The sequence below is a fragment of the Manis pentadactyla genome, chromosome 5 (assembly GCF_030020395.1).
Source record: "Manis pentadactyla isolate mManPen7 chromosome 5, mManPen7.hap1, whole genome shotgun sequence".
Classification (NCBI taxonomy): domain Eukaryota; kingdom Metazoa; phylum Chordata; class Mammalia; order Pholidota; family Manidae; genus Manis; species Manis pentadactyla.
In genome coordinates, this window is record NC_080023.1 from 111,562,119 (window position 1) to 111,583,376 (window position 21,258).

The 21,258-nt window shown below is 36.5% G+C and overlaps 1 protein-coding gene across 5 annotated transcripts in view; it reads left to right on the top strand.

The window, feature by feature from the left end:
- The window catches only part of LARP1B (La ribonucleoprotein 1B), a 196,098-nt gene that overhangs the window by 166,556 nt on the left and 8,284 nt on the right, over positions 1-21,258 (top strand). For 4 of the 5 annotated variants that reach the window (XM_057502607.1, XM_057502608.1, XM_057502609.1 and 1 more), the window contains 4 exons: positions 5,142-5,302; positions 5,681-5,825; positions 14,998-15,107; positions 15,801-15,928. In XM_057502607.1, the coding sequence (XP_057358590.1) occupies positions 5,142-5,302; positions 5,681-5,825; positions 14,998-15,107; positions 15,801-15,928 (544 nt within the window). Of the gene's footprint in view, positions 1-5,110; positions 5,303-5,680; positions 5,826-14,997; positions 15,108-15,800; positions 15,929-21,258 lie in introns of those variants that run through there. The other variant, XR_008997858.1, reaches the window with a different exon arrangement.

Below are 21,258 nucleotides of genomic sequence, written 5' to 3' on the forward strand. Positions count from 1 at the left end.
TCATGGATAGGAAGAATTAATATCATCAAAATGGCCATCCTGCCTAAAGTAATCTATAGATTCAATGCAATTCCTATCAAAATACCAACTGCATTCTTCAACGAACTACAGAAAATCATCCTAAAATTCATATGGCACCACAAAAGACCTCAAATAGCCAAAGCAATTCTGAGAAGGAAGAATAAAGCAGTGGGAATTATGCTCCCCAACTTCAAGCTGTACTACAAAGCCGCAGTCATCAAGACAACTTGGTAGTGGCCGAAGAATAGCCCCATAGACCAATGGAACAGACTAGAGAGCCCTGATATAAACTCAACCATATATGGTCAATTAATATATGATAAAGGAGCCATGGACATACAATGGGGAAATGACAGCCCCTTCAACAGCTGGTGTTGGCAAAACTGGACAGCTCCATGCAAGAGAATGAAACTGGATTATTTTTTAACCCCATACACTAAAGTGAACTTGAAATGGATTAAAGACTTGAATGTGGGTTATGAAACCATAAAACTCTTAGAAGACAACATAGGCAAACATCTCCTGAATATAAGCATGAGCAACTTCTTCCTGAACCCATCTCCTCGAGAAAGGGAAAGAAAAGCAAAAATGAATTCATGGGACTACATCAAACTAAAAAGATTTTGTATGGCAAAGGACATTATCAACAAAACAAAAAAGCATCCTACAGTGTTGGAGAATATATTTGTAAATGACATATCCGACAAGGGGTTGACATCCAAAATATATAAAGAACTACGCACCTCAACACCCAAAAAGCAAACAACCTGATTAACAAATGGGCAGAGGATATGAAGAGACAATTCTCCAAAGAAGAAATTCAGATGGCCAACAGACACATGAAAAGATGCTCCACATCACTAATCATCAAAGAAATGCAAATTAAAACCATAATGAGATATCACCTCACACCAGTGAGAATGGCCAGTATCGAAAAGACTAAGAACAACAAATGCTGGTGAGGATGCAGAGCAAGGGGAACCCTCTTACACTGCTGGTGGGAATGTTAGCTAGTTCAACCATTGTGGAAAGAAATATGGATATTCCTCAAAAAACTAAAAATAGAAATACGATTTGACCCTGGAACCCCACTCCTTGGAATATACCCAAAGAATATAATTTCTCAGACTCAAAAAGACATATGCACCCCTATGTTTATCGCAGCACTTTTTACAATAGCCAAGATATGGAAGCAACCTAAGTGTCCATCAGTAGATGAATGGATAAAGAATATATGGCACATATATACAATGGAATACTGTTCAGCCATAAGAAAGAAACAAATCCTACCATTTGCAACAACATGGATGGAGCTGGTTGACATTATGCTCAGTGAAATAAGCCTGGTGGAGAAAGATAAATGCCAAATGATTTTCCTCATTTTGTGGAGTATAACAGTGAAGAAAAACTGAAGGAACAAAATGGCAGGAGACTCAGAGACTCCAAGAACGAACTAGTGGTTACCAAAAGAGAGGGGTGTGGGAGGGTGGGTGGTGCGGGAGGGTGAAGGGGACTGAGGGGTATTATGTTTAGGACACATGGTGAGGGGGATCACAGGGAGATCAGTGTATCAAGGGATGTAGTGGATCTCTGGCAACTTGGTGCACTGATGGACTGTGACTGCATTGGGGTATGGGTGGGAACTTGATAATACGGGTAAATGTAGTAACTACTTTATTTTTTCATGTGAAAGCTTCATAAGAGTGTATATCATACGTTAATAAAAAATTTAAAAAAAAAGAAAAGATGCTAAACATCATTATTAGGGAACTTCAAGTAAAAAAACCATTATAAGAATCCTCTTCACACCCACTAGGATGATTTTATGTACTAAATTGTTTCTCCCCAAAATTACATGTTGATGCCCTAACTCCCAACATGAATTTATTTGGAAACAGGGCCTTTTTGAACATAATTAAGGTTTAATGAAGTCATAAAGATGGTACCCTAATTGAATAGGACTGGTATCCTTATAAGAAGAGGAAGAGACTACAGAGATCTCACTGCATATAGACAGAGGAAAAGACATGTGAGGACACATTCAGAAGGTGGCTCTCTGTAAGTCAGGAAGCAAGGCCTCATCAGAATCCAATGCTACTGGTCCTTTACCCTTTTACTGTGGCCTGAAGAACATTGAGAAGATAAATTTTTGTTATTTAAGTCACCCAGGCTGCTGTATTTGGTTTTTGAAGCCAAAGCTGTCTAAATATAGACTTGTATTTAAAACAAAATTGCAACTAACAGAAATTAAGAAATCAATCCCACTTACAATTGCATGAAAAAGAATAAAATACCTAGTAATAAATTCAAGCAAGGAAATGAAAGACCTATATGCTGAGAAGTATGACATTGATGAAAGAAAGTAACTAAGACATAGATAAATGGAAAGCTATTCCATGTTCATGGATAAGTAGAATCATTACTTTTAAAATGGCCACACTGCCCAAAGCAATCTACAGATTCACTGCAATCCCTATCAAAATGCCAATGGCATTTTCCCCTAAACTAGAGCAAATAATCCTAAACTTTTTATGGAACCACAAGAAACCCCAAATAGCCCAAGCAGGCTTGAGAAAGAAGAACAAAGCTGAATGTACCACAATCCCTGGTTTCAAACTATACTACAAAGCTATACTAATCAAAACAGAATAGTAATAGCACAAGAGCAGATAACATGGATCAGTGGAACCGAATAGGGAGCCCAGAAATAAACCCATACCTTTGTATATATAGTCAATTAATATAAGGCAAGGCAAGAATGTACAATGGGGAAAAGACAGTCTCGTAAGTAAATAGTGTTCAGTAAACTGGACAGCTACATGCAAAAGAATGAAACTGGATCACTGTCTCATGCTGTACACAAAAATAAACTCAGGGTTAAAGACTGAAATATAAGACCTGAAACCAGGAAACTTCTAAAAGAAAACATAGGCAGTAAGCTTTTAAACATCATTAATAATTTTTTCTGGATATGTCTCCCCATGCAAGGGAAACAAAAGGAAAAATAAGTAAAACTATGTGAAACTAAAAATATTTCTGTACAGCAAAAGAAACCATCAACAAAACAGAAACATCAACCTACCATATGGGAGCTATAATTGCAAATGATATATCTGATAAAGGGCTATATCCAAAATATATAAAGAACTCATACAACTCAGCACCAAACAAACAATTGCCATTAAAAAATGGATAGAGACATGGGGATGGTATTACATCATGGAGAATATAGTCAGTGATTCTGTAACATTTTTCTGTTGATAGATAGTAACCACACTAGAGGATGTGAGGATTTAATATTTTGGGTAGTTGTTGAACCACTGTGTGTTGTACATTTGTAACCAATATAAGATTGTATATCAACAATACTACAATTAAAAAATAATCATCAGAGGACCTGAATAGATATTTTTCCAAAGAAGACATACAGATAGCTAACAAATACATTAACAGGTGCTCAATATCACAAATTGTCAGGAAAATGCAAATCAAAACCACAGTGAGATATCACCTCACACCAGTCAGAATGGCCACTATCCAAAAGACAAGAAATAACAAGTGTTGGTGAGGATGTGGAGTAAAGGGAGCCCTCACACACTGGCTTGTAGGATTGCAAATCGGAGCAGACACAATGGAAACCATGGGTGTTTGTCAGAAAACTAAAAATAGAAATACCATGTAACCTAGGAATCCCACTTCTGCAAATTTACCTGAAGAAAACAAAGTCACTAATCCAAAAAGATATATGCACTCCTGATTTTGTCATAGCATTATTTACAGTAGCAAAAATATGGAAACAACCCAAATGTCCATCGATAATGAATGGATAAAAATGTTGTGGTACATGTACAACAGAATATTACTCAGCCACAAAAAAGAATGAAATCTTGTCATTGTGACAACATGGATGGACCTAGAGGCTAAGTGAAGTAAGTCAGACAGACAAAGACAAATACAATATGACTTCACTTATATATGGAATCTAAAAAACAAACAAAACTGAAATAGACTCTTATACTCTTCTTGTTATATCCTCACATGGTAGAGAGCACAAAGAAAGGAATCAAGCTCTCTCATGTCTCTTATTAGGTTATTTAACCCACTTATGAGAGCTGTGTGCTTGTGACTTAATTACCTCCTGAAATAACCACTACATTGAAATTCATCATTTAGTCTATAACAACACCATTATAATTTGATATGCTACAAAAGTGCTTTATGCTTCCATCCCATTTTTTTCTAAAAACATATAAGCATAAAATTTCCCATCTTAATAATTTTTAAGTGAACAATTCAGTAGTGCTAAGAGTATTCACATTGTTGTGACACACCTTCAGAACTTTATTTTTTAAAACTAAAGCTGTTGCATTTTGTCACCGTAAGCTATCTACTCAAGAGTTGAGAGTTTATAAAGTCAATTTTTTTTGCTTCACTGAGGACATCTTAAATTGAAATGGCATTTTTGAAAAATTGCAAGTGCACAGAGGTGAATAGTACAATCACTAGTAAGTCAAGTTAGGTGTCATTTCCTTAATTTGCATCAGCAGTTTTATACACCAGTGCTTTAGTACTATCAGTACAAAGGTAGACACACTGGAAAGGGCAAATAATATCTCAGTATTATTGGGAAAATAGTTTTGACCTTGCAGGCTTTCTGAAAGGCTCTTGGGAACCCATCCAAGCATCCAGACTGCATGTTGAGAATCATTTCTTTATATCATCTTCTGAAGGGAGATTGGAAAAACAAGATGAGTTAGTTCGAGTGAAAGAGGAGGAAAGCCTAAATTTGATTAATGGGTACAGATAAAAAGAAAAAGACAGATTTAAGAGACATTTCAGAACTAGAATTGATATATAGAATTGCAGTAAGATAATTACTCAGTTTGTTTTAGTTTGAGAGTTTGTGACTATGTTGTTTATCAGCATCTGAATTTATCTGTGTGTTGAGCCTAAATAGCAATGTACATGTGGATCTTTATGTCATTAGTGTAGGAAAATTTTAGGGACTAGTGTCTTTTCCACTGCTCAGACTCTCGGTAATGAACAAATAGTGCAAATTGGTTTAAATACTTGATTCTTGATATTTCAGTTTGAAGGCTTTTTCCCCCCTCCTCAAACAGCACTTCAAATGCTTCACCTTCAGAAGGTGCACCCCTAGTAGGAAGTTACGGATATATTCCTCATTCATTCCCAAAGTTCCAGCACCCTTCTCATGAGCTTTTGAAGGAAAATGGCTTTACCCAACATGTATACCACAAGTATCATCAGAGGTGCCTAAGTGGTAAGATGCTTGTCCTTTACATAATTATATTTAAAATTAAAGCATAATCCTAAAAAATTCAAATTGTAGCACTTAATAGGTTATTCTTTTATTTTGTAATATTTTTAATTACCTTAAGTAACTGTGTTTATATATATCTTTATTCATGTATTTGTAGGTTAGACACATTAGGAATTATAGTTTAGTATATTTTTGATATTATTAACTAATGTTTAAATTTGAGCAGTGAGTCAGAAAATGGATTAATGTTTGTCCTTTATTTAGAAGATACCCAAATACATTTTTAATGTGTTTAAACTTGCCTTATGTTAAGCATCTGCTGTTTTGACTTCAGTAAGTATCTTTAATGAAAAAAAATGTTCTATTAACTTTTTCCAGAGAGAAAACGCTTGGGAATTGGCCAGTCCCAAGAAATGAATACCCTCTTCCGTTTCTGGTCCTTTTTCCTCAGAGATCACTTCAATAAAAAAATGTATGAGGAATTTAGACAACTTGCCTGGGAAGATGCAAAAGAAAATTATAGGTGAGCTATTTTCTCATGTTTTTACACTTGGAGGACATTCTTAAAAAACAATTTAAAAGCTGGTACTGCAGTAGCCCAGTTTTGAACTGCAAAAGTAACACAACATCCCTAGAGGGAGAGCTGTATTACTTGCCTGTCACTATATAGGAAATTATCCCAAAACTCACAGGATGAAAACAACAAACATTTATGAATTCACAGTTTGTAAGGGTCAAGATTCCAAGAACAGCTCAGTTAGGTGGTTCTGGCTCAGAAGTCTCATGAGATTGAAGTCACGGTGCTGAATGGGGCAGGATCCTCTTCAAGCTCATTAACATGGCTGTTGTCAGGAAGCTTCAGTTCCTGCCACATAGGCCTCCCATAGGACATTTTATGATATGACTTCATCCAGAGCAAGTGATCTAAGAAAGAGGGAGAATTTCCAAGATGGAACCTCAGTTTAGTGACATACCGAGGCTTCTGCCATAGTGTGTTGTTCACACGGTCCAGCTCTGAAACAGTGGAGGAAGGGACTATACAAGGTTGTGAATACCAGGAGGTTGGGACCATTTGGAACCATCTTAGGGGCTGACATAAAGGCAAATGAAATTCAAAAGAGAATTTTCTTCTTGCCCCCACTATTACAGACTTCCCTTGCATGTGCATATACATCCCCTAATTGATACATGCTCAGAGCCAAACCCATTGTAAAGATTCCTTGAGCCAAGAAAAAGTAAAGTCTCTCATGGTATGTCCTGACTCATCTGTCCAATCTCCTTCTTTCCTGTTCTGTAGGTAACAGTGGTACTGAACTCCATGTTCTCTGAATGAGTCAAGCTCTCTAGCGCTAGACATCTGTACATAGTCTTATCTCTACTTATTCATTTCTTCCTCCCTCTGCTTTGCTGACTCATTCTTTTTGTCCAGGTAGGTCTTGCATCCTTGAGAAATATTAGGGTAGGTTTTGAGAGTGCCTGTAGTACTGAGTTGAGACAAGACTAAGAGGGTAAGAAGGAATATAAAGTGGGCTTATGCTAGCAACCTATTCCTGGGAAAAGGAGAAAGGAAGAAGAGAGAGAATAAAAATAATTTTCCACTCAGTATTTACCTAGATTTACTTTTCTTCAAGTTCTAAAAATGGATTTCTATTCTAAGTCTCAGATAAGAATATATTGTTGATCAGATATTGTGATCTTCAAGAGGAATACAAGATGCTGCAAATAAATTTTTAAAAGAAGTTTACATTTGTATTGACTTGTGTAAAAATAAATCTGTTTTTTACCTAGATAAAATAGTAAACTTGCTTCACAATTCATACATATATACAAATTTAAGAATTGTTTGCAAAACTTATGTATGCTTTTATGTACATGTATGTGAATGTTGTGTCGATTTGGCCACAAAGTAAAATATTTTTATTCTATTGGACTTGGAGAAGTTTAAAAGCCATCGTAAAAATCTCAGCGTATTTTGCTGTTTATGCAAACAATTTCTGTTTATTTCTCAGAACTTTCTGACAACTTTTCTGATCCCATTCCTACCCAAGTCTAGGTTAGGAGTTCCTGTTCTATTTTCCCGTACTCTGTGTATGCTTGTAGTAGTTGTTTTTTTTTTTTTTTTTTTTGCTATCATTAATATACAATCACATAAGCAACATTGTAGTTACTAGATTCCACCTTTATCAAGTCCCCACCACATACTCTATTACACTCACTGTCTATCAGCATAGTGAGCTACTATCGAGTCACTACTTGTATTCTCTGTGCTATACTGCCTTCCCCATGCCCCCCACCCACGTTATGTGTGCTAATTGTAATGCCCCTTATTCCCTTTCTCCCTTCCCACCCACCCTCCCCAGTCCCTTTCCCTTTGGTAACTGTTAGTCCATTCTTAGGTTCTGTGAGTCTTCTGCTGTTTTATTCCTTCAGTTTTTGCTTTGTTCTTATGCTCCACAGATGAGTGAAATCATTTGGTACTTGTCTTTCTCTGCCTGGCTTATTTCACTGAGCATAATACCCTCTAGCTCCATCCATGTTGTTGCAAATGGTAGAATTTGTTTTCTTCTTGTGGCTGAATAATATTCCATTGTGTATATGTACCACATCTTCTTTATTCATTCATCTACTGATGGACACTTAGGTTGCCTCCGTTTCTTGGCTATTGTAAATAGTGCTGGGATAAACATAGGGGTGCTCATGTCTTTTTGAAACTGGGATCCTGCATTCCTAGGGTGAATTCCTAGGAGTGGAATTCCAGGGTCAAATGGTATTTCTATTTTGAGTTTTTTGAGGAACATCCATACTGCTTTCCACAATGGTTGAACTAGTTTACATTCCCACCAGCAGTGTAAGAGGGTTCCCCTTTCTCCGCATCCTCGCCAGCATTTGTAGTTCCTAGACTTTTCTATGTTGGCCATCCTATCTGGTGTGAGGTGATATCTCATTGTCATTTAATTTGCATTTCCCTGATAATTAGCAACGTGGAGCATCTTTTCATGTGCCTGTGTGCCATCTGAATTTCTTCTTTGGAGAAGTGTCTGTTCATATCCCCTGCCCATTTTTTAATAGGGTTATTTGTTTTTTGGGTGTTGAGGCATGTGAGTTCTTTATACTTTTTTTTTGTTAACCCCTTGTGAGATATGTCATTTACAAATATATTCTCCCATACTGTAGGATGCATTTTTGTTCTGCTGATGGTGTCCTCTGCAGTACAGAAGCTTTTTAGCATGATGTATTCCCATTATTTATTTTCTATTTTGTTTGCCCTGCCTGAAGAGATGCATTCAGAAAAAAGTTGCTCATGTTTATATTCAAGAATTTTGCCTGTGTTTTCTTCTAAGAGTTTTATGGTTTCATGACTTACATTCAGGTCTTTGATCCATTTGAGTTTACATTTGTGTATGGTGTTAGACAGTAATCCAGTTTCATTCTCTTGCATGTAGCTGTCCAGTTTTGCCAACACCAGCTGTTGAAGAGGCCATCATTTTCACATTGTTTATCACATTAATTGACCATATATGGTTGGGTTTATATCAGGGCTCTCTAGTCTGTTCCATTGGTCTATGGGTCTGTTCTTGTGCCACTACCAAATTGTCTTGATTACTGTGGCTTTGTAGTAGACCTTGAAGATGGGGAGCATAATCCCCCCTGCTTTATTCTTCCTTCCCAGCATTGCTTTGGCTATTTGGGATCTTTTGTGGTTTCATATGAGTTTTAGAACTATTTGCTCTAGTTTTTTGAAGAATGCTGTTGGTATTTTGATAAGGATTGCATTGAAACTGTAGATTGCTTTAGGCAAGATGGCCATTTTGACAATATTAGTTCTTCCTGTCCATGAGCACGGGAGGTGTTTCCATTTGTTGGTATCTTCTTTAATTTCTCTCATGAGTGTCTTGTAGTTTTCAGAGTATAGGTCTTTCACTTCCTTGGTTAGGTTTATTGCTAGGTATTTTATTCTTTTTGATGTAGTTATGAGTGGAATTGTTGTCCTGATTTCTCTTTCTGCTAGTTCATCATTAGTACATAGGAAAGTGACAAATTTCTGTGTATTAATTTTGTATCCTGCAACTTTGCTGAATTCATTTATTAGGTCTAGTAGTTTTGGAGTGGGTTCTTTAGGGTTTTTTATGTATAATATGTCATCTGCAAACAATGACAGTTTAACTTCTTCTTTACGAATCTGGATGCTTTTTATTTCTTTGTGTTGTCTGATTGCGATGGTGAGGACCTCCAGAAGTATGTTGAATAAAAGTGAGGAGAGTGGTCATCCTTGTCTTGTTCATGATCTTAAAGGAAAAGCTTTCAGCTTCATGCTGTTAATTATGATGTTGGCTCTGGGTTCATCATATATGGCCTTTATTATATTGAGGTACTTGCCCTCTATACCCATTTTGTTGAGTTTTTATCATGACTTGATGTTGAATTTTGTTGAATTCTTTTTCAGCCTCTGTCGAGATGATCATGTGGTTTTTGTCCTCCTTTTTGTTGATGTGGTGGATGATGTTGATGGATTTTCTAATGTTGTACCATCCTTGCATCCCTGAGATGAATCCCACTAGATTATGGTGTATGGTCCTCTCGATGTATTTTTGAATTCGGTTTGCTAATATCTTGTTGCATATTTTTGCATCTATATTCATCAGTGATATTGGTCTGTAATTTTCTTTTTTTGTGGTGTCTTTGTCTGGTTTTATTACTATAGTGATGCTTGCTTCATAGATGAGTTTGGAGGTATTCCTTCCTCTTCTATTTTTTGGGAAACTTTAAGGTGAAAGGGTATTATGTCTTCTCTAAATGTCTGATAAAATTCAGCGGTGAATCCACCCGGCCTGGATGTTTTTTTCTTGGGTAGTTTTTTCATTACCAATTCAATTTCGTTGCTGGTAATTGGTCTGTTTAGATTTTCTCTTTCTTCCTTGGTCAGTCTTGGGAGGTTGTATTTTTCTAGAAAGTTGTACATTTTTTCTAGGTTATTCTTTTTTTTAGCATATAATTTGTCATAGTATTCTCTAATAATTCTTTTTATTTCTGTGGTGTCCATAGTGATTTTTCCTTTCTCATTTCTGATTCTGTTTATGTGTGTAGATTCTTTTTCTTGATAAGTTTGGCTAGGGATTTATCTATTTTCTTTATTTTCTTGAAGAACAAGCTCCTGCTTTCATTGATTCTTTGTATTGTTTTATTCTTCTCGATTTTATTTATTTATGTTCTTATTTTCATTATGTCCCTTCTTCTACCGACTTTGGGCCTCATTTGTTCTTTTTTCTAGTTTTGTTAATTGTGAGTTTAGACTGCTTGTATGGGACTGTTCTTCTTTCCTGAGGTAGCCCTATATTGCAGTATACTTCCCTCTTAGCACTGCCTTTGCTGTGTCCCACAAATTATGTAGTGTTGAATTATTATTGTCATTTGTCTCCATATATTGCTTAATCTCTGTTTTTATTTGGTCATTGATAAGTTGGTTATTTAGGAGGATGTTATTATGACTCTGTGTGTTTTTTGGATTTTTCATTTTCTTTGTGTAATTTATTTCTAGTTTCATACCTTTGTGATCTGAGAAGCTGGTTGGTACAATTTCCATCTTTTTTAATTTACTGAGCCTCTTTTTGTGGCATAGTAGATGATCTATTCTTGAAAATATTCCATGTGCACTTGAGAAGAATGTGTATCCTGTTGCTTTTGGATGGAGTGTTCTGTAGATGTTTGTTAGGTCCATCTGTTTTAATAGGTTGTTCCATGTGTCTGTCTCCTTTCTTATTTTCTGTCTGGTTGATCTGTCCTTTGGAGTGAGTGCTGTGTTGAAGTCTCCTAAAATGAAGGCATTGCATTCTATTTCCCCCTTTAATTCTGTTAGTATTTGTTTCACATATGTAAGTAATCCTGTATTGGTTGCATAGATATTTACAATAGTTATATCCTCTTGTTGGACTGACCCCTTTATCATTATATAATGTCCTTCTTTGTCTCTTGTGACTTTCTTTTTTATGAGGTCTATTTTGTCTGATACAAGTACTGCAATTCCTGCTTTTTTCTCCCTATTAGTTCCATGAAATATCTTTTTGCATCCCTTTACTTTCAGTCTGTGTATGTCTTTAGGCTTGAAGTGAGTCTCTTGTAGGCAGCATATAGACAGATCTTGATTTTTTATCCATTCAGTGACACTATACCTTTTGAATGGTGCATTCAGACCATTTACATTCAGAGTGGTTATCGATAGGTATGTACTTACTGCCATTTCAGGCTTTAGATTCATGGTTACCAAAGGTTCAAGGCTAATTCCCTTACCATCTAACATTCTAATTTAACTCGCTCAGTATGCTATTACAAACCCTACCTAAAGGTTGTGGGGGGGTTTTCCTCCTTTTTCTTCCTCCTCCATTCTTTGTATATTAGGTATCATATTCTATACTCTTTGTCTGTCCCTTGATTGACTTTGGGGGTAGTTGATTTGCTTTTGAATGTGCTTAGTAATTAATTGTTCTGCTTTCTTTCCTGTGGTTTTGTTTCCCCTGGTGACAGCTATTTAGCCTTAGGAATACTCCTACATATAGCAGTCCCTCCAAAGTGTACTGTAGAGATGGTTTGTGGGAGGTAAATTCTCTCAGCTTTTGCTTATCTGAAAATTGTTTAATCCCTCCTTCAAATTTAAATGATAATCTCGCCAGGCAGAGTATTCTTGGTAGAGGCCCTTCTGCTTCATTGCATTTAATATATCATGACAGTCCCTTCTAGCATGTAAGGTTTCTGTTGAGAAGTCTGGTGATAGCCTGATGGGTTTTCCTTTGTAGGTGATCTTTTTTCTCTAGCTGCTTTTAAATGTCTCTCCTTTTCCTTGACCTTTGCCATTTTAATTATTATATGTCTTGGTGTTGTCCTCCTTGCATCCCTTGTGTTGGGAGATCTGGACACCTCCGTGGCCTGAGAGATTATCTCCTTCCCCAGATTGTGGAAGTTTTCAGTAATTACCTCCTCAAAGACACTTTCTATCCCTTTTTCTCTCTCTACTTCTTCTCTTACCCCTATAATGTGAATATTGTTCCATTTGGATTTGTCCCACAGTTCTCTCAATATTGTTCCATTTTTAGATATCCATTTTTCTCTCTGTGCCTCAGCTTCTTTGTATTCCTCTTATTTAATTTCTGTTCCTCTTACCATCTATCTCTTCTACTAAATCTAATCTGCTTTTAAATCCCTACATTGTACGTTTCATTTCATATATGGAATTTCTTAATGATTGGATCTCCATCCTAAATTCATCCTTGAATTCTTCGATATTTTCCTTTACCTCCATGAGCATGTTTATGATTTTTATTTTGAACTCTCTTTCAGGAAGATTGGTGAGTTCAGTTTCATTTGGCCCTTTTTCTGATGTTTGTGAGATTTTTGTTTGAACAAGGTTTCTTTGATGTTTCATATTTATATGTGGCACCCTCTAGTGCCAAGAAGCTCTAATCTCTGGAGCTGCTCAGCCTCTGGAGTGATGTCGGGGGTCACAGGGAGCAGTGCTGGTGCCTGGGGGGAGGAAAGAGCTGTTTCCTGCCTCCCAGCTTCAGTGCTTTTCTCCACTGTCAGTGCCAGTGGGCTGAGCACCCTCTTGTAAGCCTCTGTACTTTGTGTCTGTAGCTGCTGTAGGCAGGGCCTCCCTCTGGCTGGCCTGACACCAGGGAAAGGACTGCCGGTTGTGAGCCATTGCCAGCAGTCCAGGAGGAAGTCACAGCAGGCTGTATATCACAGTGCGGGGCCTCGGAGCTAAGTAGCCAACCAGGGGGATTGAGCTCCTAAAGCCTGAAAGTTCCCAACCTGCTGGGCAGAGCATGCCCAGGTAACCTTGTCCACCTATCCCTTGTCCTGTGCAGCAAGCTCTGTGCAAACGCTGCCCCTTCAGCACCCCTCTTGCTGCTTAGGAAGCCTCTCAGACCGCCCACCTGTCCTTTGTCCAAGAGCAGCCAGTTGTGGATCCCTGTCATCCACAAACAGCTGAAATCTCAGTCTCTCCAGGTGTTCTGCCTATCTTAGCTTTCCAACCCCAGTAATCTCCAGAGCACTGTGCAATGTAGATTTGTGCTCCCAAAGCAGATCTCCAGGGCTGTGTGTTCAGCAGTCCTAGGCTTCCATCCCCTTCCTGCTCTGTTTCTCTTCCCCCCGCCAGTTAGGTCAGGTGGGGGAAGGGCTTGGGTCCCACTGAATCAAGGATTTGGTACGTTACCGTTTCGTGATATCTGCTTTGTTCTCCAGGTATATGCAGTCTGGCGCAGCCTTCTCTCCTGTTGCTCTTTTATGATTAGTTGTATTAACTATATTTTCATATTACATATGGTTTGGCGAGGAGTTCTCTGTCTCACCTTTCATGCCGCCATCTTGAATCCTCTAGTAGCTTTTCAACAGTGTTTTATAACTTTGGGTCTATTTGTACAGTGTTCATGGCTAGACTATTAGCTGTTCCTTAGGAAGTATACAACAGTGGTGAAGTGCCTGAAGGCTTTGAAGTCAGACTTTGATTTGAGATGCAGCCCATTTACTGTGACCTTGGCAAGTTGTAATTCCAGTAGCTTTATGTTCTTTATCTGAAAGTGGAGGAAATTATTATAGATTCCCTCAGTGGGTTATTGTAAATATTGAACAAAATTGAACATGTGGAAGACTCAACATACTACCTGATACATAGTAAGTGCTCAATAAATGGTTATTTTTATTAGGAGTATCAGTACTAAGTATATCCATTGACTAAAAGTAGCAGCAAGATGGCTTCAAGAAGGAAAAAGAGAATAATACTTATTACATATCTTCAGTATGCCAGCTCTTGTCTAAGTGCTTTTTCAAATATTATCTATTTTGAAAAGTAGGATATTATTATTCACATTCTCAGGGATGTAATCATAAGCCTACAGTTTAAATTTAGTTCCTTCTGGGTCACAGCCTTCATGTTTTCTGCTCATCTAAGGTATCTCACAGTAAGAGGTAAATGAATAAATGACCACTGAGAGGCTAGTCATTTGCCCCTACTCTTCACTTCAGCAGTTGTGTTGCATTTTGCTCATACTTATGATCTTTGTAATTCATTTGTTAAAAAAATGAGTAAAATTCCACATATTGCAGTGGTCTATTGGTCTTTACCAGTGATCTGAGAATTCCAATGTTCCTCTAAAATGTCATTTTGTTGATAAAAAACAGAAGTTCTCAATTCTGCTTTCCAGAAAGAAAGAGGCTTAGGCGTTACCCACCTCTCCCTGCCAGAGATTTTGATTTCACTTATTTGGAGTGAAGCCTGGGTATCAGTGTTTTTTCTAAAAGGGTTTCTTTCACATGGTTCTCATATGTAGCCAAGGTTGAGACCACTGATAATGGTATAATATGATCCCACATGAGTATTATCAGGACATATTTGCCATTTGGAGCTGGTGTTCCTTTAGTCCTCAGTTCCCTTAACCTTCAGTCATACAAACTTAAAGAATAGCATCACTTATAGCTACCAAAGCAACGAGCACAGGTTAGTGTGTAATGATGTACTTGGTAGCCCTATATTTTTCTTGGCAACTTGTAAAGAACCCTATTCATTCTTCTGGATAGACCATCACTCTCTGTCTTTTATTTTTTGTTTGGGATTACTTGTGTTGTGTTTGCTTGTATCAATGCTGCTAAATGAGATGTTTTCATTGTCTTAGCAAAAATTTTATTATAAACCTTTTTTACTGCAGGTATGGATTAGAATGTCTGTTCAGGTTTTATAGTTATGGACTGGAAAAAAAATTCAGACAAGAAATTTTTAAGGATTTCCAAGAAGAAACCAAAAAGGACTGCGAATCTGGTAAAACAAAGCAAAACAATTATCTTACTCTATTACAAAATTGTAAACCTCAGTCACTACATAAATAACGAGGGAGTTCATAACTTTTTTCTTCAGGGCATACCATTTAAGACCTTCAGCCACTATTAAGGTTTTGAAGGATGGGGCATTATATACTAAGAGAGCCTTTCCTATGAGGTGTTAGAAAATAACCACTCCCAAGTGTTTCCTTTATGAAGTTATATTTTGTCGTTATTCCCTTGACAAATGTGACTACTCACTGATGTTCCATTATGTGAGAATCCTATGTAACATCAGCAATATGCTGGGAAAGGCGGAATAGCACAGTAACAGTGTAGGCTCCGGGCTAGCTCCCTAGGTTTGAACCCCATTTCTACTTCTTAGTAGCTGTATGACCTTGAATAAGTTATGTAACCCTGTTAGCCTCAGTGTATTCATCAGTAATACAAAAACAGAACCTATATTACAGTATTGTATATGGTTCGAATTAGTTTAATATGTAAAAAACACTTAAAAAATGCCTGTTCCATATCAATTGCTCAATACTTGTTAACTGCTACTACTCATTACAATGTCTTATTCTCAAGATCTAGATAAAGTATAAACTGTTTATTGCTGGTATGACCATATTCAGTATGAGTCATTTTTTAAAAATTCTGTATAGTTTATCATGTATATTTTCTTTATTATTAGGTCAGCTGTATGGACTAGAAAAGTTTTGGGCTTATCTAAAATATTCTCAACCTAGGATGCAGTCTATTGACCCAAAACTTCAGGAATACCTCTGCAGCTTTAAAAGTTTAGAAGACTTCCATGTTGATGTAAGTTTAAGTCTTTCTTCTGTATTCGTTTTATTACCCTTGTATCTTGAACTATCAGTGACTTTTTAAACTTTAATCATAAAATTCTTATTTTTAACTTTTAATTTTTAAATTTTAACTTTCTGGTTTTGAAATCAAACTTTTAGATAGGTGCTTTTAAACATAGTACAGAGAATACCCATATACTGGTTACCCAGATTCCCAAATGTTAACATACTAACCATAGTGCAACTGCCAGTTCACTTTAATTTTTATATGACCTTATAATTAAATATTTTATAGATTTAGTATCTTTTATGTGGGTAGGTTACTAACTACTAGCATTTCGAAAAATTTTCACCTTTCATGTACTTTTATCCTATAGTTTTCATAACATGCTGATGTAACATGGATTTGGGTTCCCACATAATAAAATGAGGGATAGAATATTCTGTTGTTCTGTGCATATGTGGAGACAGGAGAGTATGCTATTCTTTTTTCAACAACTTTTTAATTGAAGTATTGTTGATATACAATCTTATATTGGTTTCAAATATACAACACAGTGGTTCAACAGTTAGTCATAGTATTAAATCCTCATCCCTACTAATGTGGTTACTACCCATTAACATAGAAAGATGTTACAGAATCATTGACTATATTCTCCATGCTGTACTACTATCCCCATGGCCAACTTATATTATGATTGAGAATTTTTGTGCCCCTTTAACCCCCTCACCATCCCCACTGACCCACGCCAACTACTATCCTATAGTAATCACTAGTCACTTTTTAGTGTCTTTTAGTCTACTGCTGTTTTGCTCATTGTGTTTTACTTTGTTTTTATATTCCACAAATAAGTGAAATCATATGGAATTTGTCTTTATCTGGCTTATTTCACTGAGCATAATGCCCTGTAGCTCCATCCATGTTCTCGCAAATGACAGGATTTCTTTTTTTATGGCTGAATAATATTCCATTGCATATATGTACCAGTTTTTCTTTACCCAGTCATCTGCTGATGGACACTTAGGTTGTTTCCATATCTTGGCTACTGTAAATAATGTGGCAATAAACATAGGGCTGCATATATCTTTTCAAATTGGGGATTTTGTTTTCTTATGGTAAATTCCTAGAAGTGGAATTACTGGGTCGAATGGTATTTCCATTTTTAGTTTTTTTTAGAGGAAATTCCATATTGCTTTCCATAGTGATTGTACCAGTTACATTCCCACCAACAATGTAGGAGGGTTCCCATTTCTCCACATCCTTGACAACACCTGTTATTTCTTGTCTTTTAGATAGTGGCCATTCTAACTGGTGTGAGGTGTTATCTCATTGTGGTTTTGATATACATTTCCCTGATGATTTGTAATGTGGAGCATCTTTTCATGTACCTTTTGGCCATTGTTATTTCTTCTTTAAAGAAGTTCTGTTCAGGTCTTCCACACATTTTTTAATTGGATTATTTGTGGGGTTTTTTTTTTTTTTGGTTTTGAGGCATATAAGTACTTTATATATTTTGGATGTTACTCTTTATCAGATAAATCATTTATGAATATAGTCTCCCATATTGTAGTTTGCCTTTTTGTTCTGCTGATGGTGTCCTTTGCTGTCCAGAAGCCTTTTAGTTTGATGTAGTGCCGCTTGTTCATTTTTTATTTTGTTTCCCTTGCCCACAGAAATGTATCCAGGAAAAAATTTCCCATGCTTACGTTCAAAAGTTTTTTGCACAGCAGCAGACTCGCAAACTCCAAGAAGAGACTAGCAGTTACCAAAGAGAAGGAGCTGGGAGGGAGAAGGGGATTAAAGGGTATTATGATTAACACAATAATGTAGGGGGGCCGTGGAGAAGGCAGTATAGCACAGAGAAGACAAGTTGTGACTCTATAGCATCTTACTATGCTGATGGACAGTGACTGCAATGGGATGTGGCAGGGTACTTGATAATATGAGTGAATGTAGTAACCACAATGTTGCTCATGTGAAACCTTTGTAAAGTTGTGTATCAATGATATCTTAATAAAAACATAATAAAGATTTTGCCTATTTTTTTTAAGAGTATTATGGTTTCATGTCTTACATTTAGGTCTTTGATCCATTGAGTTTACTTTTGTGTTTGTAGTTAGACAGTAATCCAGTTTCATTCTCTTGCATGTAGCTGTCCAGTTTTTCCAGCACCAGTTATTGAAGAGACTTTTTGCCCATTGTACATTATGGATCATTTATCATTTATTAATTGACCGTATATGTGTGCGCTTATATCTGGACTCTATTCTGTTCCATTGATCTGTGATTCTGTCCTTGTGCCAGTACCAAACTGTTTTGATTACTGTAGCTTTTTAGTATGCCTTAAAGTCAGGGAGTGTAATACCCCCAGCTTTGTTCTTTTTCAAGATGGCTTTGGCTATTTGGTGTCTTTTGTGGTTCTGTATAAATTTTAGGTTTATTTGCTCTAGTTCATTGAAAACTTGTGTTGCTATTTTGATAGGGATTGCATTGAATCTGTAAATTGCTTTTGGTAGGATGGCAATTTTTACAATATTAATTCTTCCTCCATAAGCATGAGATAGATTTCCATTTATTGGTGTCTTCTTTAATTTCTGTCTTGTATATTTTACAGTTTTCAGAGTACAGATCCCTCAGCTCCTTGGTTAGTTTTGCTCCTAGGTATTTTTTTTTTGATGCAATTATAAATGCAATTGTTTTCCTGGTTTCTCTTTCTGTTAGTTCGTGTCAGTATATAGTATTGCAACAGATTTCTGTGTATTATTATATCTTGCAACTTTGCTGAATCCAGTTATTCATTCTAATAGTTTTTAGGTGGAGTCTTTATGGTTTTCTATGTATAATATCATGTCATCTGCAAACAGTGGCAGTGTAACTTCTTCCTTACCAATTTGGATGCCTTTCATCTCTTTGTGTTGTCTGATTGCCATGGCTAAGGTTTAATAAAATTGGTGAGAGTGGACTTCCTTGTGTTGTTCCTGATCTTAGAGGAAAAGCTTTTAGCTTTTCACCATTGAGTATAATGTTAGCTGTGGGTTTGTCATATATGGCCTTTATTATGTTAAGGTATGTACCCTCTATACCCATTTTGTTGAGAGTTTTATCATGAACAGTTGTTGAATTTTGTCAAATTATTTTTCAGCATTGTTGAGATGATCATGTATTCATCCTTCTTGTTAATGTGGTGTATGGTTTTGATTAATTTGTGAATATTATACCATCCTTGCATCCCTGGAATAAACCCCACTTGGTTATGATGGATGATCCTTTGATGCATTTTTGTATTTGGTTTACTAATATTTTGTTGAGGATTTTTGGAGCTATGTTCATCAGGGATATTGGTCTATAATTTTCTCTTTTGTATTGTCTTTTTTTGGTTTTGGTATTAGAGTGATGCTGGCCTCATAGAATGAGTTTGAAATTATTCCCTCCTCTTCTACTTTTTGGAATACTTTAAGGAGGATGAGTAATAGCTCTTCTTTAAATGTTTGGTAGAATTCAGCTGTGGAGCCATGTGGTCCTGCCTGGACTTTTGATGAGAGTTTTTTGATATTCAATTCAATTCAATCTCATTACTAGCAGTTTGGTTTTGTCAGATTTTCTGTTTTTCCTGGGTCAGTCTTGCAAAGTTATACTTTCCTATGAATTTATCAGTTTCCCCTAAGTTGTCCAATTTATTGGCATATAATTTTTCTTTCTTTTTTTTGGTATCATTAATATACAATCACATGAGCAACTTTGTGGTTATTAGATTCCTCCCATTATCAAGTCCCCACCACATACCCCATTACAGTCACTGTCCATCAGCATAGTAAGATGCTATAGAGTCACTACTTGTATTCTCTGTGCTATACTGCCTCCCCCGTGCCTCCCACCCACGTTATGTGTGCTAATCGTGATGCTCCTTATTCCCCTTCTCCCTCCCTTCCCACTCACCCTCCCCAGTCCCTTTCCCTTTGGTAACTGCTAGTCCATTCTTGGGTTCTGTGTTTCTGCTGTTGTTTTGTTCCTTCAGTTTTTTCTTTGTTCTTATACTCCACATATGAGTGAAATCATCTTGTACTTGTCTTTCTCTGCCTGGCTTATTTCACTGAGCATAATACCCTCTAGCTCCATCCATGTTGTTGCAAATGGTAGGATTTGTTTTCTTTTTGTGGCTGAATAATATTCCATTGTGTATATGTACCACACCTTCTTTATCCATTCATCTACTGATGGACATGTAGGTTGCTTCCAATTCTTGGCTGTTGTAAATAGTGCTGCTATAAACATAGGGGTGCTCATGTCTTTTTCAAACTGGGCTCCTACATTCGTAGGGTAAATTCCTAGGAGTGGAATTCCTGGGTCAAATGGTATTTCTATTTTTAGTTTTCTGAGTAACCTCCATACTGCTTTCTACAATGGTTGAACTAATTTACATTGCCACCAGCAGTGTAGAAGGGTTCCCCTTTCTCCGCATCCTCGCCAGTATTTATTGTTCCTAGTCTTTTCTATGTTGGCCATCCTAACTGGTGTGAGTTGATATCTCATTGTGGTTTTAATTTGCATTTCCCTGATAATTAGCTATGTGGAGCATCTTTTCATGTGCCTGTTGGCCATCTGAATTTCTTCTTTGGAGAAGTGTCTCTTCATATGCTCTGCCCATTTTTTAAACAGGTTATTTGCTTTTTGGGTGTTGAGGTATGTAAGTTCCTTATATATTTTGGATGTTAATGCCTTGTCAGATATGTCATTTAAAAATATATTCTCCCATACTGTAGGATGCGTTTTTGTTCTGCTGATGGTGTCCTTTGCGGTACAGAAGCTTTTTAGCATGATGTAGTCCCATTTGTTCATTTTTTATTTTGTTTCCCTTGCCCAAGGAGATGCCTTCAGGAAATATGGCATATAATTTTTCATTGAATTCTCTAATAATTTTTTGTATTTCTATGTTGTCATTTGTGACTATTCCTTTTTTTGTTTCTGATTTTGTTTATTTGTGTCCTCTTTCTTTTTTTTCTTGATAAGTCTGGGTTTGTGTTTTATGTAATTTGTTTGTCTTCTCAAAGAACTAGCTCTTGGTTTCATTGATTTTTTTCTATTATTTTATTATTCTCTCTTTTATTTATTTTTGCTCTGGTCTTTATTATATCTCTTCTTCTAACTTTGGGTTTCATTTTTTCTTTTTCTAGTTTCTTTAAATATGAATTTTAGACTGTTTATTTGAGATTGTTTTTGTTTCTTGAGGTAGGCCTATATTGCTATGTACTTTTGCTTCTGTGGCATCTCACAAATTTTGGAATGTTTAATTTTTGTTTTTCTGTGTCTCTGTGTACAGCTTGATTTCTTTTTAATTTGTTCAT